The sequence below is a fragment of the Mercenaria mercenaria genome, chromosome 13, assembly GCF_021730395.1.
Source record: "Mercenaria mercenaria strain notata chromosome 13, MADL_Memer_1, whole genome shotgun sequence".
Lineage (NCBI taxonomy): Eukaryota > Metazoa > Mollusca > Bivalvia > Venerida > Veneridae > Mercenaria > Mercenaria mercenaria.
Window position 1 is genome coordinate 71,106,966 of NC_069373.1, and position 16,576 is coordinate 71,123,541.

At 34.2% G+C, this 16,576-nt stretch overlaps 1 protein-coding gene across 1 annotated transcript in view; it reads left to right on the top strand.

Annotated features, from left to right (window-relative positions):
- Positions 1-10,011, top strand: part of LOC123529037 (uncharacterized) — a 171,238-nt gene extending 161,227 nt beyond the window's left edge. The window contains exons 10-13 of the mRNA XM_053520973.1: positions 1,275-1,355; positions 2,221-2,427; positions 5,635-5,986; positions 6,494-10,011. Of these exons, the coding sequence (XP_053376948.1) occupies positions 1,275-1,355; positions 2,221-2,427; positions 5,635-5,986; positions 6,494-6,678 (825 nt within the window). The 3' untranslated portion in view covers positions 6,679-10,011. The remainder of the gene's footprint in view (positions 1-1,274; positions 1,356-2,220; positions 2,428-5,634; positions 5,987-6,493) is intronic.
- Positions 10,012-16,576: the final 6,565 nt, after the last annotated feature.

Sequence of the window (16,576 nt, forward strand, 5' to 3'; positions counted from 1 at the left end):
GATAATGTTAGTTTATGTTTTTATTTTTGCAAACATGCATATCAGAATTCAAAACACTACTGAATATATAATTAAGAAGTATTATTTCTGAAAGCATGAATTTTTTACAATTAAAATATGGCTGTCAGATTACTAAGTAAGTGACACACATGTAGAATTATCCCATCTATGGTACAAGTATAATGAACAAGGATGTTAGATTTGACAACTACGTTAAATTGTTATACTAGTACTTCATACTTGCACTGTATTTCATATGTAAAAATATGAAATACCATGAACTAGTCTATCTTTATAATTTTCAACTGTCTCTAAGTGCAAAATAACAGAAAAGTATCCAGATATCACTAATTGACATATATGTCTATTTCATATGCATATTAGTTTCTATTTGTAAATTGTGTTAGATTTCTAAAAAAAGTGCAGAAGAGAAAACAGCCACTTACCTAAACGAATCAAAGCCTTGAAATGTCTGATGGTTGCAGGTTTTTAGTAGATTTATTTTCTGTTTAAATGTCAGTCTATGAATATACATGAATGAGAAACAAATACAAGTTTAATGTGCCTCATATCTGAGATGAACTCTGCCTGACCCAGCTTGTGATGTAACCCTGAGCTGGAATGCCTTATCATTGATAGATCTTATATAACCTAAATGGTCAGTGTGAGTGGTTACAGGTTGAACTGTGAACAGTGAATAAGAACTGCTTGTTCATTGATAATTCATCCGCATTGTTCATGAATGGGAACTATTTTGTGTAGCACATGAACATCCTTTGGATGTGATTCGGAATGAAATAAAGATGCTATGATTGTCAGAAATACACTTTAACTTTGGTATCGGGATAAACCCGAAACCAAAAATAGTAAGATTTTTATCAGTTCTATACTGATACACTTACTAACAGTTTCGATACACTTCTGTATAACTTACCTGGCATGTGTAAATTCTGGGTATTTCCATCAGATAGAATGTGCTTCTACATATTTCTAGAAAGTGCTTGTATCATATACCATTGATTGATTCTTGATTATAATTTTATTAAACTATGAAGTGTTCCGTAAAGAATTTTCACTCTTAGAGTAGAAGAACAAGCCAGGAAAGCACCGTGTGCATAGAAAAAATTGGGAAATTAAATCAAGTTTTTCCCTGGAAATCACAAAAATAGCAATAATTATTTGATACGTGCTATCTTAACCAACTCACTTAGACTAGATTTTAGTTCCTCTGTTATTTCTCTTTTCTTCCTTCTATATTGAGTTATGTTTTGCAGGAAGCGTACGGTTCATTTGCTCGCCAGTCTCTGAAGAAAAGTCGTATTCCAGTACGGCGAATGTTCTGCACAGAGGACGATGTTAGTAAAAATGCCTTTTTAACCTTTTATGATTATCCTGTCCTCAAACATAAGAATAAAATCAAATTTCTAGCATAAAACTGATGTAATTATCATTTTCCAGAGGTACTTCAGCCGGAAAGTAAACGTATGCTAACAAAGAGTATATACAATGTTTTATTTGTGCACATTCCATGGCAGAACAGAAAGGAATAGTGGCACTATAATGCATAATTAAAACAAGTCTAAAAGGAAATGAACGCTTATTGGCTTAATCTTTATCTAATTAAATTTCTACATGTTTTATGCTAGAATAGCGTTACTACATGGTTGCTTTATGCTATTACATCTGCAGAATCCATTGGGATACTGTTAGTGCACACACCCTGTTAGGGTTTGGCACCAACCAACCCCTCAGCTTTCAGCAGATATTATAACACGAAGAAACATGTGTTAACCCTGCACAATGAACCTTCGTTCTGTTCAGGCTATTAGAGACTTAAAATGACAAACAAAACAAACTCTAACCAGTTTTTAGTTTTGCGACTTCAAATTGCATCATACCGGTAGTAAAAATATACTTTTCAGGCAAATTTTACCTTATTTTCCTTTTTCCTTAGTTTTAATAAAACAATTAGATTCTTCAAACTAATACTGGGTATGCTGTTAATTTTTAAGTACAAGTTTAGTAACTTCCTTATTTTCTGTTTTGAAGTATCATTTCTTAACTCTCATTTCCTCCGATTGATTTTTCTGTCGTTATTTTTAGATTTCTTTCACTCTATTTAATCAGAACTCTATGGGAAATGACAGCATGTTTCCAAACTAACCTTACTGAGAAGGATTTATGTTTAGATGTTGAAAAAAGAAACTTATCAAATTACAGCTCCCGGAAATGCCAAGGCTATTAGATAACCGGAGAGTGCAACGAGTTCGAAAGATGCGGCACAAGTCAGATTTGATGTATCGGGCTTCTGTGTCAAACCAGGACCGGACAGAGGTGCTGACTTTTAACAACCCATTACCAGAGTTCCATGAGAGATGTGAGGGAATTGACCAGTATCTTCCATCTTGGCAAGATGACTTTTATTCTGTAAGTATATCTGCTAAGAAATTTAACCCTTACCCTGCTAAATTCCTATAATGAACTTGTCCATCTTCCAGTTTGGACAGTACCATTAACTGTTAACAGGGTGCTTACCGAAAAGATATCGACTGTATTGCGAACAATGCAGATAATGATTGGACTGCATCCGCACAGGCTGATCATGATCTACACTGGTCGTAAAGGCAGAATCACTTGTGTCCAGCATGATAAGGGTTAAGGGTTATCAGTTGATTAAAAAGTTTTCAGTGAATGTTTATGGTTGGGGGAAGGGGGGGAGGAGAGGGCAGGAAGTTTTCAGTTACGTATCTTGGGGTGAATGCAAAAGAAATCTAAGTGCTTCTTTATTTATATGCACTTAGACATTCGCATTAAACCCTCGATATGCAGATTTACTTACGATTGGAACAATGCTCAGTGTTTGTTTGTTTGTTTTGGGTTTAACACCATTTTTCAACAGTATTTCAGTCATGTAACGGCAGGCAGTTAACCTAACCAGTGTTCCTGGATTCTGTACCTGTACAAACCTGTTCTCCGCAAGTAACTGCCAGCTTCCCCACATGAATTATCAGAGGTGGAGGACAAATGATTTCAGACACACTGTCTTTTATCAAATCGTCACGAAGAACATACGCCCCGCCCGGGGATCGAACACGCGACTCCGTGATCCGTAGACCAACGCTCTCCCTACTGAGCTAAGCGGGCCAATGCTCGGTGTTAGTCATAAGGGAAGTTACTCTTGCATATCCAGTTTTCCAGACAGATTTAGATTACTGGTATTAATGTCGTCAAATCTTAACTGAAAGAAAATCCTATAGCTGTACTTTGAATTCATTTATTTTTAGCTCACCTGTCACAAAGTGACGAGGTGAGCTTTTGTGATCGCGCAGCATCCGTCGTCCGTGTGTCCGTAAACTTTTGCTTGTGACATCTCTAGAGGTCACATTTTTCATGGGATCTTTATGAAAATGGGTCAGAATGTTCATCTTGGTAAATTCTAGGTCAAGTTCTAAACTGGGTCACGTGCCGTCAAAAACTAGGTCAGTAGGTCTAAAAATGGAAAAACCTTGTGACCTCTCTAGAGGCCATAATTTTCAATGGATCTTCATGAAAATTGGTCAGAATGTTCACCTTGATGATATCTAGGTCAAGTTCAAAACTGGGTCACATGCCTTTAAAAACTAGGTCAGTAGGTCTAAAAATAGAAAAACCTTGTGACCTCTCTAGAGGCCATATATATCACAAGATCTTCATGAAAATTGGTCAGAACGTTCATCTTGATGATATCTAGGGCAAGTTCGAAACTGGGTCACATGCCATCAAAAACTAGGTCAGTAGGTCAAATAATTGAAAAACCTTGTGACCTCTCTAAAGGCCATATTTTTCATGGGATCTGTATGAAAGTTGGTCTGAATGTTCATCTTGATGATATCTAGGTCAAGTTCGAAACTGGGTCACGTGCGGTCAAAAACTAGGTCAGTAGGTCTAAAAATAGAAAAACCTTGTGACCTTTCTAGAGGCCATATATTTCACAAGATCTTCATGAAAATTGGTCAGAACGTTCACCTTGATGATATCTAGGTCAAGTTCAAAACTGGGTCACGTGCCTTCAAAAACTAGGTCAGTAGGTCAAATAATAGAAAAACATTGTGACCTCTCTAAAGGCCATATTTTTCATGGGATCTGTATGAAAGTTGGCCTGAATGTTCATCTTGATGATATCTAGGTCAAGTTTGAAACTGGGTCACGTGTGGTCAAAAACTAGGTCAGTAGGTCTAAAAATAGAAAAACCTTGTGACCTCTCTAGAGGCCATATATTTCATGAAATCTTCATGAAAATTGGTCAGAATGTTCACCTTGATGATATCTAAGTCAGGTTTGAAAGTGGGTCACTTGCCGTCAAAAACTAGGTCAGTAGGTCAAATAATAGAAAAACCTTGTGACCTCTCTAGAGGCCATATTTTCCATTGGATCTGTATGAAAGTTGGTCTGAATGTTCATCTTGATGATATCTAGGTCAAGTTCGAAAGTGGGTCACGTGCCCTCAAAAACTAGGTCAGTAGGTCAAATAATAGAAAAACCTTGTGACCTCTCTAAAGGCCATATTTTTCAATGGATCTTCATGAAAGTTGGTCTGAATGTTCATCTTGATGATATCTAGGTCAATTTTGAAACAGGGTCATGTGCGGTCAAAAACTAGGTCAGTAGGTCTAAAAATAGAAAAACCTTGTGACCTCTCTAGAGGCCATACTTGTGAAAGGATCTCCATAAAAATTGGTCAGAATGTTCATCTTGATGATATCTAGGTCAAGTTTGAAAGTGGGTCATGTGCCTTCAAAAAGTAGGTCAGTAGGTCAAATAATGAAAAAACGTTGTGACCTCTCTAGAGGCCATATTTTTCATGGGATCTGTATGAAAGTTGGTCTGAATGTTTATCTTGATGATATCTAGGTCAAGTTTGAAACTGGGTCAACTGCGATCAAAATCTAGGTCAGTAGGTCCTGAAATAGAAAAACCTTGTGACCTCTCTAATGGCCATACCCTTGAATGGATCTTCATGAAAATTGGTCAGAATGTTCACCTTGATGATATCTAGGTCAAGTCTGAAACCGGGTCATGTGCCTTAAAAAACTAGGTCAATAGGTCAAATAATAGAAAAACCTTGTGACCTCTCTAGAGACCATATTTTTCAATGGATCTTCATGAAAATTTGTCAGGATTTTTATCTTGATAATATCTAGGTCAAGTTCAAAACTGGGTCACATGAGCTCAAAAACTAGGTCACTATGTCAAATAATAGAAAAAACGACGTCATACTCAAAACTGGATCATGTGGGAAGAGGTGAGCGATTCAGGACCATCATGGTCCTCTTGTTATCGGCTTATTGTACTTTTAATAACATCAGAAATTTTTTTATGCACCTGTTTCAAAAACTCAGGAGGCAAATTATGTTTGAACTGTCTGTCTGAAAATTAAATGAAAGCTGGTATACATCATTAACATGAAGTGGACATATTTTCAAGACTTTCATATTTGGTGTTTTATTAGGGGTTACGACCTTATTCTTATGCCATCCAAATTTTAGGGAAGCACTTCAAAATGGATTAGTATAAAGTAAATGGAAATGTAATTAATGACCGGATAAAATTCATTAATATTTCATTTTTTTTTATAATTGCAATTGTTTAAAACAGGACAGCACAGTAGCAGATTATGTTCGATGGCTGAAAACAAAAGATCTTGTTGCACATGAAAACACAATTCAGGAAGAGGATGACTATGAGGGAGAGACAAAACCACTACAGGTCACGCAATCACTAGATGATGATATGGTATACATGTTGTCAAGGAAACATAAACCACAACAGAAACAGAAATATTTATTCCTATCCGAGAAAGATACAACAGTAAAAGGAACATTTTCCGAGAAATACAAGGGTGAGAGAGAAAATAAAGACATTCCTCGACCATACCAGGGTGACGTTCCAAAATCATATTCGGCACTGGGTGGAATGATTTCTGCAACGCCAGATATTTCAAAACCAAGTGAGTATAATAAAGTAGTGCAATACATCCTACTTCAGACAAAATCATGGAACTTGTGCAAATTAAAATTTTCAATCTTGTATGTTTGATATCAAAAGTTCTTTATGGGCCTTCGTGGCAAAATGATAAAAGTTTTAGACTTTTTATCTCTAGCCCCTCTTTGAGTAGTGTCAGGGTTTTATTCTTTCATCAGTGAAAGCCATTTTGTTATTGGTATTATTTGATGCTATTTAATGTTCCTGTCATTGCCAGAAACGGGATTTTACTCCACTTGTAAATGGTTAAGTAAGGTATGAACAAACACAAGACAGTTTGGAAGGGTCCTGGCTTCTGTCAGAAATTGTAAGCTATTTTATATTTTCTTTACCTTTTAATGCAGATTTAGTAATTCATGGTGATACCTGTGTGGTGTTTTATATAACAAGACACTAAAAAGACAGAAAGATATAAATCTAATATAGTTTTACTTAGATACGAAATTGTACTAATATATACCGACTGTTGTAGGTTCCATGTTACGATATTCGGCACCTTTACCAACACGCAGCCTGGGAATAAATACATACACAAGCAGCTGGCAACCTCTGAGCATGCACGCCCTCGTAGAGTACAAGAAACAGGTGTCTACAGTGGGAGAGGGAGATTTCAACCTGGGACGTACAAAGATGTGGTCGCATATTCCAGTTGTGTAGACTGCTAAAAAGAAGATGAATTATTTTTTCAATGTAAAACTGTTTTAATACGATTAAATGTATATACATTTACATTGGTTTAGGGCCGAGTTGACCTAGTTTGGTTAGCACTTCAAGGACGCATAGATAAACAGCTAGTGCATGGGAAGTTCAAATGTCAAAAACAGTGCTACCCTTTATTCATGTCTTTATACAAGCTGGCGAACTCATGGTTATACTGAAAGAATTTTTTTTTTCATGTTTTGTAGTTGCGGATAGTTTGTAAGTTTTGCTTATATATTAAACATTTCCTCATTGTTTTAAACATTTTTCAAAAATATATTCTATGGCATGGTTTTTGAGCATGCTATGCATGTGCATAACAAATATTTGAACTAGTAAAAGCTGTGGCAGACATCCCTGAATGTTCAATATGTATTATAATAGCAAATTACTTAAAACAACCTCATCATGTGCATGTAAATTTTTGAAATCTGGCAATACCTATGATACAGCTTTGGCTATTAAGACAACACAATTTTAGTTTTGTACCAGTATTTAGTTATGTTACTGTTAAGTTTTATTTGTGATAAACATTGTCAGATGGATGAAAATGTTGTCCGTTAACCAATAGAAAAAACATTGTCCAATAGAAGAAAACAATCTGTTTTTTATCGTAAAACATCGATTAATTCTTATTTCATTGTAATTTACTGTTTTGTAACAACTGTTAATCAATTTTATGTCATTGTACCTGTCGAGAAGTTTATAATTTGTTTTTGTTGTTGTTTTGCTTAATCTTTATAAAGGCCAAAGAGTAAATATTTGTTTCATGTCTACAAATCAGTTTGATAAAAAACAATACAGTAGATTTCAAATATTTGAATAACCTGTTGTTAAGAAAGTGTAGATGATAATTCTTTCTTTGGCAGAATCATACCTATTTACAAACAGGTCCTAAATTTTTAGAGCTGGTTAAAGTTTTACAATCTTATTCTTTGAAAAGTTATTTTTGATTCTTTATTCTGACTATCAGTGTAGGAAGATTTGGAAAACTTCTTAATTTTTGTTGTAGAAAATATTCAACTTTTTGACTTGTTGAGATTAAGTATTCATTAAAAATTTATGCTTTAAAAAAAAATGAAAAAAATGGTGAGAAGAAGTAATTCTGGGTAAAGCAAGGTTCTTTAAAGACAGTCTAATTTATCATTACATGGAAGGGAGACTACTGCGTTAATGACGTCAATGGAAGGGAGACTACTGCGTTAATCATGTCAAAATAATATTACCTGTCTGTGATAAAAAAATTCAGCTTGTCCTAAATTATATTTGTTATACATGTATCTATATATTTGTACTGTAGGAATATATTTAGTGAATTACCGGTATAGCTTTATTTTTGCTTTATATGTATTGTTGCATTTTTTACACAAATTCCTATTTTTACATTACCTGTTGTATATTTCTGCTGTCTGTTTTTTCGTCTTTCCCTGCCTGCCAACTATTGTGCTAGTTTTGTTTGTTTACATCTGTACTTATTTATGCAATAGAAAATTGTGTAAATTTTTGTAATGATAAACATTTACTTTTTCTTGTGTAAGCCTGCCTTGTCAGCTCTCTCAGTAGATTACAAGACTGAATCAAGAGGTTGCAAGTTTAATCTCCTGTTAAAAGAAATGTTCTCTTTGACAAATTGACAGAAGGCAATATAGAAAAATACTGATGGCTTGGCATCACAAGGGGATTAGCAAAAAAAAATAAAGTCAAGTGAGCCCTTGTACCCGAGCCAGTGTTATTCAAGCTTGCAGTGTTTCACTGTATGTCTGAACTTGTTTATCCTCCACTTCCAATTAATGTGGGGCAGTTGTTTGTAACTTGCAGAGAGCAAACCAGACAAGAAAACTGGTTATATTAACTGAACGCCATCACAAAAAAACAAAACAGTGTTAACTATATACAAATCACAATCGTTTTTGTCAGTACAAAGAATCTGATTCCCTTTTCGTGTTAAATTTTTCACCTTTTGTTACCAGTTCAGACAATATATTACAATAGATGAGGAAATATAATGTGATTTTCAAGCAGTTTTTTGTATATCTTTTTTGTCAGACCTTTGGACTTTTCACATATGAAGGAATTTGATTTCAGTTTATCATTTATAAAGTAAGATAATTTCTGCCTTGATCTTAGTTAAGATTTCTGTGCTTCACCTGTTTGTTGCTTTATTTTTAGTATGATTTTATGATATGTTAATGATGTTTATGATGTATTGTCATATTGAAATACACTTGCAATAACCAGGGTTGGAAGCAGTCTATGTGCTTCTTCGTTTATATGCATTTAGTCCTCTTTTGCACTCAATCCTCGAATTACGACTAATCTGGGGAAAAGAAGCATTGTATTTAGGTTGTGCACTGCTAATTCAAAATATTGAGATGGAGATTTATATTGTACAATCATTATTATCTATGGAGGGCTAATTTTTGATGATCTTTGTGGTTTCTTCAATTTACAAAATTGTAATAAAGAATCAGGATGCCAATTATTTTCTCTTTCAAATTTGAATATTCAAATTCCCACAAAACAGCTTTTTTGGTCCAGACCAGGAAATTTGGTGGCAATGAAAGTTCACAGTACATCTGATTAAATTATTGGCTAAGGTTTGTTTTTTGCTTCTATAAAAAGGTTATATCCTGGTTATTATTATAATGAAGAATACTTTTGATAAACATCTATTTATATTTTCAAAAATTGTATAATATTGATTGTTATACCATTGCATTTGAAAAAAATGATTTGGATTGTAAAAACTTCCTTATTGGCTTATGTCTTGTTAACTGTCAATATTTAATTGCCAGTTAATTGGTTTTGTGTTTATTTATGAAATTTATAAAGGATATATGAAATATTTTATGTAGATCGTCAGTGATGGATGTCAAATGTTGACCATTTAGTTGCCGTCTGTTACATAACTGAAATACTGGTATTCTAAGTGTCCATGTCTAAAGTCTGGAAAAAAAAGAAGCGTTATGACATTCACATGTAACATCATAGTTTTTTTAAGTATAAAGAAAACTAAATTTGACATAAAAATTCAGTGCTTGTGTGACATGGGACGTTCAGTACTTTTGAGATTACAAAGTCTGTTTCATGTGACACTAGATTTTAAATGGTCAATATTTGACAAGAATAGTCGAGTTATGATTCCGTCCATATCACATGACTTGTGATACTTGTCACTGATTGGTTGGTGCTATGGTAACTAACCACCGCTGTATGTAACCATGGTAACTACATGTTTTCTTCACACTTGTTGCCGCCAAATCTGTGATAAAATAAACTCTTTCCAATATTTCTGTTTGTTTCTTATTAGTGTTTTCTATGGTGGCATATTTCTGCCAGAAGATGGTTTGGTAGCTGTTGTCATACTTAAAGTATTATATGTTTATAAAATTAAATTTGCTGAAAAGATTATCTTGGTAGTCGAAAGTTTGCCCAGAAATATTATTTCGATAATTTACATAATTATCTCGATACGTTTTGGGTAAGTGCTCACACTTGCCATCTTTTAGCTACATAAATGTATTGATACTTTCAGAAATTATCTTGATAATTCTGACTTTTTCATAAAAGTTTATCTCGATAGCCTTCAGTTTCCTAAAAATAAAAGGCATGTTTAGAAAATATAATTTATTGCAATGGCGTTCAGAAAAATGTACAAAAAAGTTTGTTGGAAAGTTTAGAATATTATCATGATAGCTGCTTAGATATCCCATTGCAGTTTTGAGCATTAAGGTGAAATTTTGTGCTTAAATATTTTCAGGAAATAAAGAAATATCTAGAAAATATTACTTATTGCTGTAATATTTTGCAAAATGCACATCTTTCATGGAAAGTTTAGAATATTATCATGATAGCTACCTAGCTTTCTTGTGGCAGAAATATGCCACCATAGTTTTCCTCACTGTGTCTGAACAGTATCAGTTTCAAGTCATCTTCAGTAATTTTGAGAATGGCCAACAAAACTTACAATATGTAATAATGGACTTGGTGGGGCTTTTGACAAGGCTGGCCACCATAAATCATTACACAAACTCAATACATTCGGAGTCTACCCAGAAGAAATTACCTCAAAGGGTGGTGACTGGTGACTGCATACCAGATGCATTATCTGTTTCTCTCGGGAGTTCCACAAAGCTCAGTCTTTAGCCATTATCTTTTCCTGCCTTGTATCAATGACTTCCCTGACTACATCAGAGTACATGTAGATTATTTGCAGATGACGCCTTTGTCTATTTGACGGATAATTGCCCCCAATATGACATAGCTATCCCTATGAATTGATCTTCATCACCTAGTAGCTTGGAAGAAGGACTGGTCAGTAGACAGAGTTCGATCCAGACAAATTTCAAATATTGAGGGTTACTCGAAAGTAAACTACAATCCTTTACTATTAAAAACTCCATAACAAAGCTCTCAAAACAACAGGCGCTTTACTATACCCTTGTGTCACATAAAGCTTGTTCTTCCATTTGAAGAACTCTTCTGAAAGGAAAGAAACACATAAATGACATAACAGCAAAAGCAAATAATTTACTGAGATTAATTAACAAAAATATCAACTTTACAAAGTACATAAAAGAAAAAAAATACTATTGTCCGAGCATAGCTCGAGTAATGATCCACCATCTGGCACCCGTGGCAAAACTCACTCGTGTACGAATGTAACGACTATATATATATATATATATGCAGTCGCCCAAATGCTTCAGTAACTGAACTAGAAATCCCCTTAAACAACGTCGTATCCTAACGGTTTATTCTACAAAATTAAGCAGTTGGCCAACTGAAACAATCATTCAAATTCATTTCCAAGAACCATATACGTTCCTTGAAAAGTCATTCAGTATATGCAGTCCACATGCGGAAGTTACGTATCTAGGATACAGTATGGGTCCATTTGAGCCGTATACACTTAAAGTTATTACAATGATAATGTTTTCTGAGAAAAAAATGACAAAAAGTCATTTTGAAATTTTTTTGCCCATGTCCGTATTTCATGATTGGAAAATATGATAACCCTTACGAAATTAACATAAAGTAAAAAGTGAAAAGTGCACATTAAGTTAATTGAAGGTCAACGAAATTTGATATTAGAATGACTAATCACAAATTCTTCATCAGGGGAGAGATATAAAACTTAAAATTTAGTTTTAAACATTCTATTTAGATATAAATGACAAACAAAGTTTCATTATCAAACTCAGCTGTGACTGAAAATGTTTTGTGAACACGAGGCCAGTATTGAAAAAAGAGTTGTCTGCCCTGTAACTCGGTGATTCCAGCAGGTATGCAAATTTTGATTCCATACCTCATGTTTTTATTTCGATGTAAATGAGATGTGAAATCAAAATTTGTAGTCCTGTTTGGCGCCATATAACCTATACTGTGTTGGTGCGCCGTAAAACCCAAATAAATAATAATAAATAAAAATATTGAAATCGGCATTTTTGCGGGGAACTTTAATTGCATATTTTTGTTATCGGGGTAAAAATCGCCCATCTCGTATGTATATACAGAAACTCTAGCGAACGCCTTTAACTGCTTTTTGAATATGTTCCATGTCTGAGTAGTTTCGAACTTTAATGTAGTCGCCGGTTTGAATATATGTGCGATCATTTTTAGGAAAGGAAAATGTCCAGTAAATAAAGCGCTGCCTCAATGAACAACGTATAAAACATCCCGGAAAAAGTACTTTTGGAAACAGTCTGATTTAGATTTATTCTTTAAATACGAGTACCTTTGAACACTTAATATAGTACTAAATATACCACAAAACCATCGGCTCACTCCGCAAGCCTATTTGGACAAACTACGACTGGCTAATTGATATTAATTGGCTATACGCTTGCAAGAAAGCAATCTAAAACAAGCTCCAAACATTTGAGTGTTTCGGTCATATTTTACATGTCGGGTGTAATTTTCGGAAGATACATGGTTCTATTTTATTTTCTGAATGTAAATCAAGTTCATGTGGTAGTACTATGGAAAATTCAGCCGTAAGAGAAAACCAAAAACCAAAAATCCGTGAAATTCCCGAGGCTGACTTTTTTTTTAATTCACAAAAACATGTTTCATTGTCCTTTGATCCCGTTTCATTACTTCATATCTGGCCAAACTTGGTGTCCAAAATGAAATGAGATAGATTTTAGTTAGTCATACCTACATGCGATGGGAAAGAATGACTTGCCCGCCGGATAACGGAACTGAGTTTTTATACAGCGGGTCGGGCGGAGGATCCAACGATCTATGATTGCCTTTTAGAAGTCTTTCGTGGGAAAATACGTTGACGGATATAATGAGGGATCGGAAATCATTGGTACTAAAACAGAGGTTGATAACAGTGTTTCTACATCGTTGTTCGGAAAGCAGGTGCAAAACCAAGATATCCCTTGTGCAGATTGCCGACAACTTCTTATTCTGGTCGGTCGGAAGTATGAAGTATGACTGTGTTATTGCTGGTAAGCCAATTTGGACTGCAAACAGTGACTAAATATGCCTCGACTCTGGGCTTAAATTCGAAGCAAAGGGACCTAGTAAATATTGATATCTGATTAAGTTGACAGCCATTTATATTATTTTCAAGGAGGTATAAAAGTACTAAATAGGTAATCAAGAGCGATTCCGGATAATGGAGGAAACTAAAAATCCTCATCAAGTTTTTTCCCAGTTAAAATAGCAATTTCATGGTTTCTGTTTTTCTTCATTGTGGACCTATGCGTGAAATTTCTATAGCATTTTCAAGATTTTCAAGAAATGTAAACAAGGTTAGAGTTCACCAAATCAAAAAAAACTAAATGGAAATTACTTCGTACAATTGAGAATAAGGTAATATTTGTCTGTTCTGATTGGTTAAAACAGCATTTTCATGGTTTCTGTTTTTCTTCATTGTGGACCTATACTTGACATTTTTATAGCATTTTCAAGGAGATTTTCAAGAAATGTAAACAAGGTTAGAGTTCATCAAATCAAAAAAAAAAAAACTAAATGGAAATTACTTCGTACAATTGAGAATAAGGTAATGTTTGTCCGTTCTGATTGTTCAGTCATGTGAACAAACCCAAGAAGTGATTTTTTTTTTCAAAATTTATTTTTTTTACTGCATTTACAGCATTTTAGTATACATTTTGAAAATATTTGCTACATAACGAATTTCTTCCGTCATGCCAACAATGTAAACAGGGGATTGTCTCATTCAAACGAAATTACTTAAATAAAGTATCACTATTCGTATGTTTTTCGTCCGATATTTTGGTTGAACTAAGATATAGTTCTTGAAAAAATGTGATTAGATTTATGGAAGGCCGTAAGCGCCATATGATATGGCCATGGTCTCTAACCATAAGCCTTTGTCTACCGAATCAAATGTAAGCCTCCGCAGGATTAGTCTTAAGTAGTCCAAATATATATGGTCATAATCTCGCTTCCTTCTCAATAACATCGTGTTTTCTTTACTCTACTACGTTTCAGTATGTATGTGTAGCATTTTATCGAACATGTTCCTATCATACTCGTATGTTAGGTAAGACTCGCGGCGTAAGAATTTTATGCATTAAAAGCAGCGAAAAGGAGTAAATTCAGCGGGTTGTATTTAATGAAGTGTAGTTTTCTTATATAAAAGTTAAACAACCCTTTTTCATTCTCATTTTTATTGTAGCGTCGAAAAACCGTTATCAAGTAAGTGGATTTTATATGAAATAAGGCTATATACCAATAAAAAAACTGTTCCTTGTTTCATATAAAATTCAGCTTCTCAGTCAGGTCCATTTTGAGACTGTTTCTAGATTTTCACTTTCCACAAGACATCCATGCATTTGCTTTAACAAAACGAAAAGAAAAAGGGGTGTTGAATAGTATGCAGTGAAATGCAAGTCAACTGAAGTCAAGTATCCTCATACTGCCGCATTTCAGAAAGCGGTCCGCAGAATAAACACCCTACTTTTGTTTTCAGGTAAACAACTCGAAAACATGTGAATATAAGCATGAAAAGTGTCTTATTTTAAGTAAAATACATTCCACGAGTGAAATAATGCCCATTTGGTACCCGGTTTACGCGTAAATGCGCTAAAAAGTGAAAAATTAGGATCTATTTATTAGGGACTTTTTTCTACTACACCACGGAAGCACATTTTTACAGCTATATAACTATAATTTACAGCCGGATTTAGTAGTGTTGAGCATTTACACATGTTTTCATACCCTAGTTGATTGACCAGTTTCGTATTGTAGATAAAATAGCTTTATGTATTACAAAGGCATTTATATTCAACTGGTTATCTATGATTTTTATAGAGAAGGACTTCAATATTGACATTTATGTGCACCTGTTCATAACGAAGCACTGACCCTGAGGACTATGTATAGGAAAATATAAGAGTGAACTAAGTGTTGACTGAAAAAGGGCAATATGCTGAACATTTGTTAATAATGGTGTAAATGTTATATACAAACACTACACCAGTGCTTTAACAGGAACGAGATCTTATAATGGGTTATATTACATGCCCATTTTCTTGCAGGAGACGACGAGGAATATGTGGTAAAGTTAGTGGACGTTAGATGTGGATCGGTTCCCTGCCAAACCATATTTTAATGGTAGAGAATTGGCATGTGTCCTCTGTAAGAAGTAAATTTGTCTTCTACGAAACGTCCGCCTGCTGTCTTCATTTTGAATAAAAAAGCAATGTTGCGTGTTTACGGCTGTTTTTTTCTCAGTGTATTTCTTTTTTAAGATCATTACCACAAAAGATTTAAACTCAGTAGTTTTCTGCTTTTGTGTTCGATCATTATTGTAGACCCGTCTGGTTCAATGTTTAGACTGTCGTAGGCATAGGAAAAAGAGATAAATATAATTGCACCTTTACTAATCCTACCAGGTGTTCTGTATATAAAAGTGTTTTTATTGTGACACTTCGATACAAGCAAAACTGTATTATCTGCACTATAAAATACTTACTGGTATTTCATTTTATTATCGGCTTGTTAAAAGTTAATTTTTACCATAAGTAAGTTGACAAAATCACAGGAACCAGTGGTTCAGGGTTAAATCAAACACATATTAATAAATCCTAAATGATTTTGTTTTGCAAAAATGTATAATATTGTGTCTTAAACTGGTTTCGTTTTCTACTCTATTGTGTAATTGCAAGGGAAGTAAACTAATAGATATATCTGCTTTAAAGTACTAGCCCAAGGCAAGAGTTGACATTCTTTGCGGATCACAACTTTGAATTAAATCTTAAAATTTCTGTTATTGATATTAGCAAAATTATCATACATTGTACATTTGTGAAATCATTTTTGTTAATTTCAAGGACTTGGAAATCGATTTCTATACTATATTTAACGTATTTCTATCAATGAAAATGTTAGGGTCTATCTCTAACTGTCGACTAATTAACAACTCGAGCTCATTAGAGAGAACCTTACTGAGTATTGTTAAAATTAGTTATCATTTTGTATAATGAAAGTGGTGGGTAATTAAACTCTCAAACAAATCTTGAACTGCTTGTCAGTTGTTTGTTTCATTTGGTCGGTTTTAAACTGCTAGTGTTTCAGTTATATGTGGTTGTCACTTAACCTCACTGGATTTTACCAGTATGGACGTATTCTCCGCTAGTAACAAATCCCCACATGGATCAGATGAGAAGGACGAGTGGTCTTAGACTTATATCGGCCTAGTTTTGTTTATATTCCATGACGCAGTTATACTAGTGTAATAGCTGGAAATCTGATAACCGAACTTTCTGGTATCCGGATATCATTCACTATACGTACCAGTACTCACCATGTGTAAAATACAGATTTTAATCCAGTTTCATTGAATGTATGTTTAGTACTGACATAACACTTTGATTTC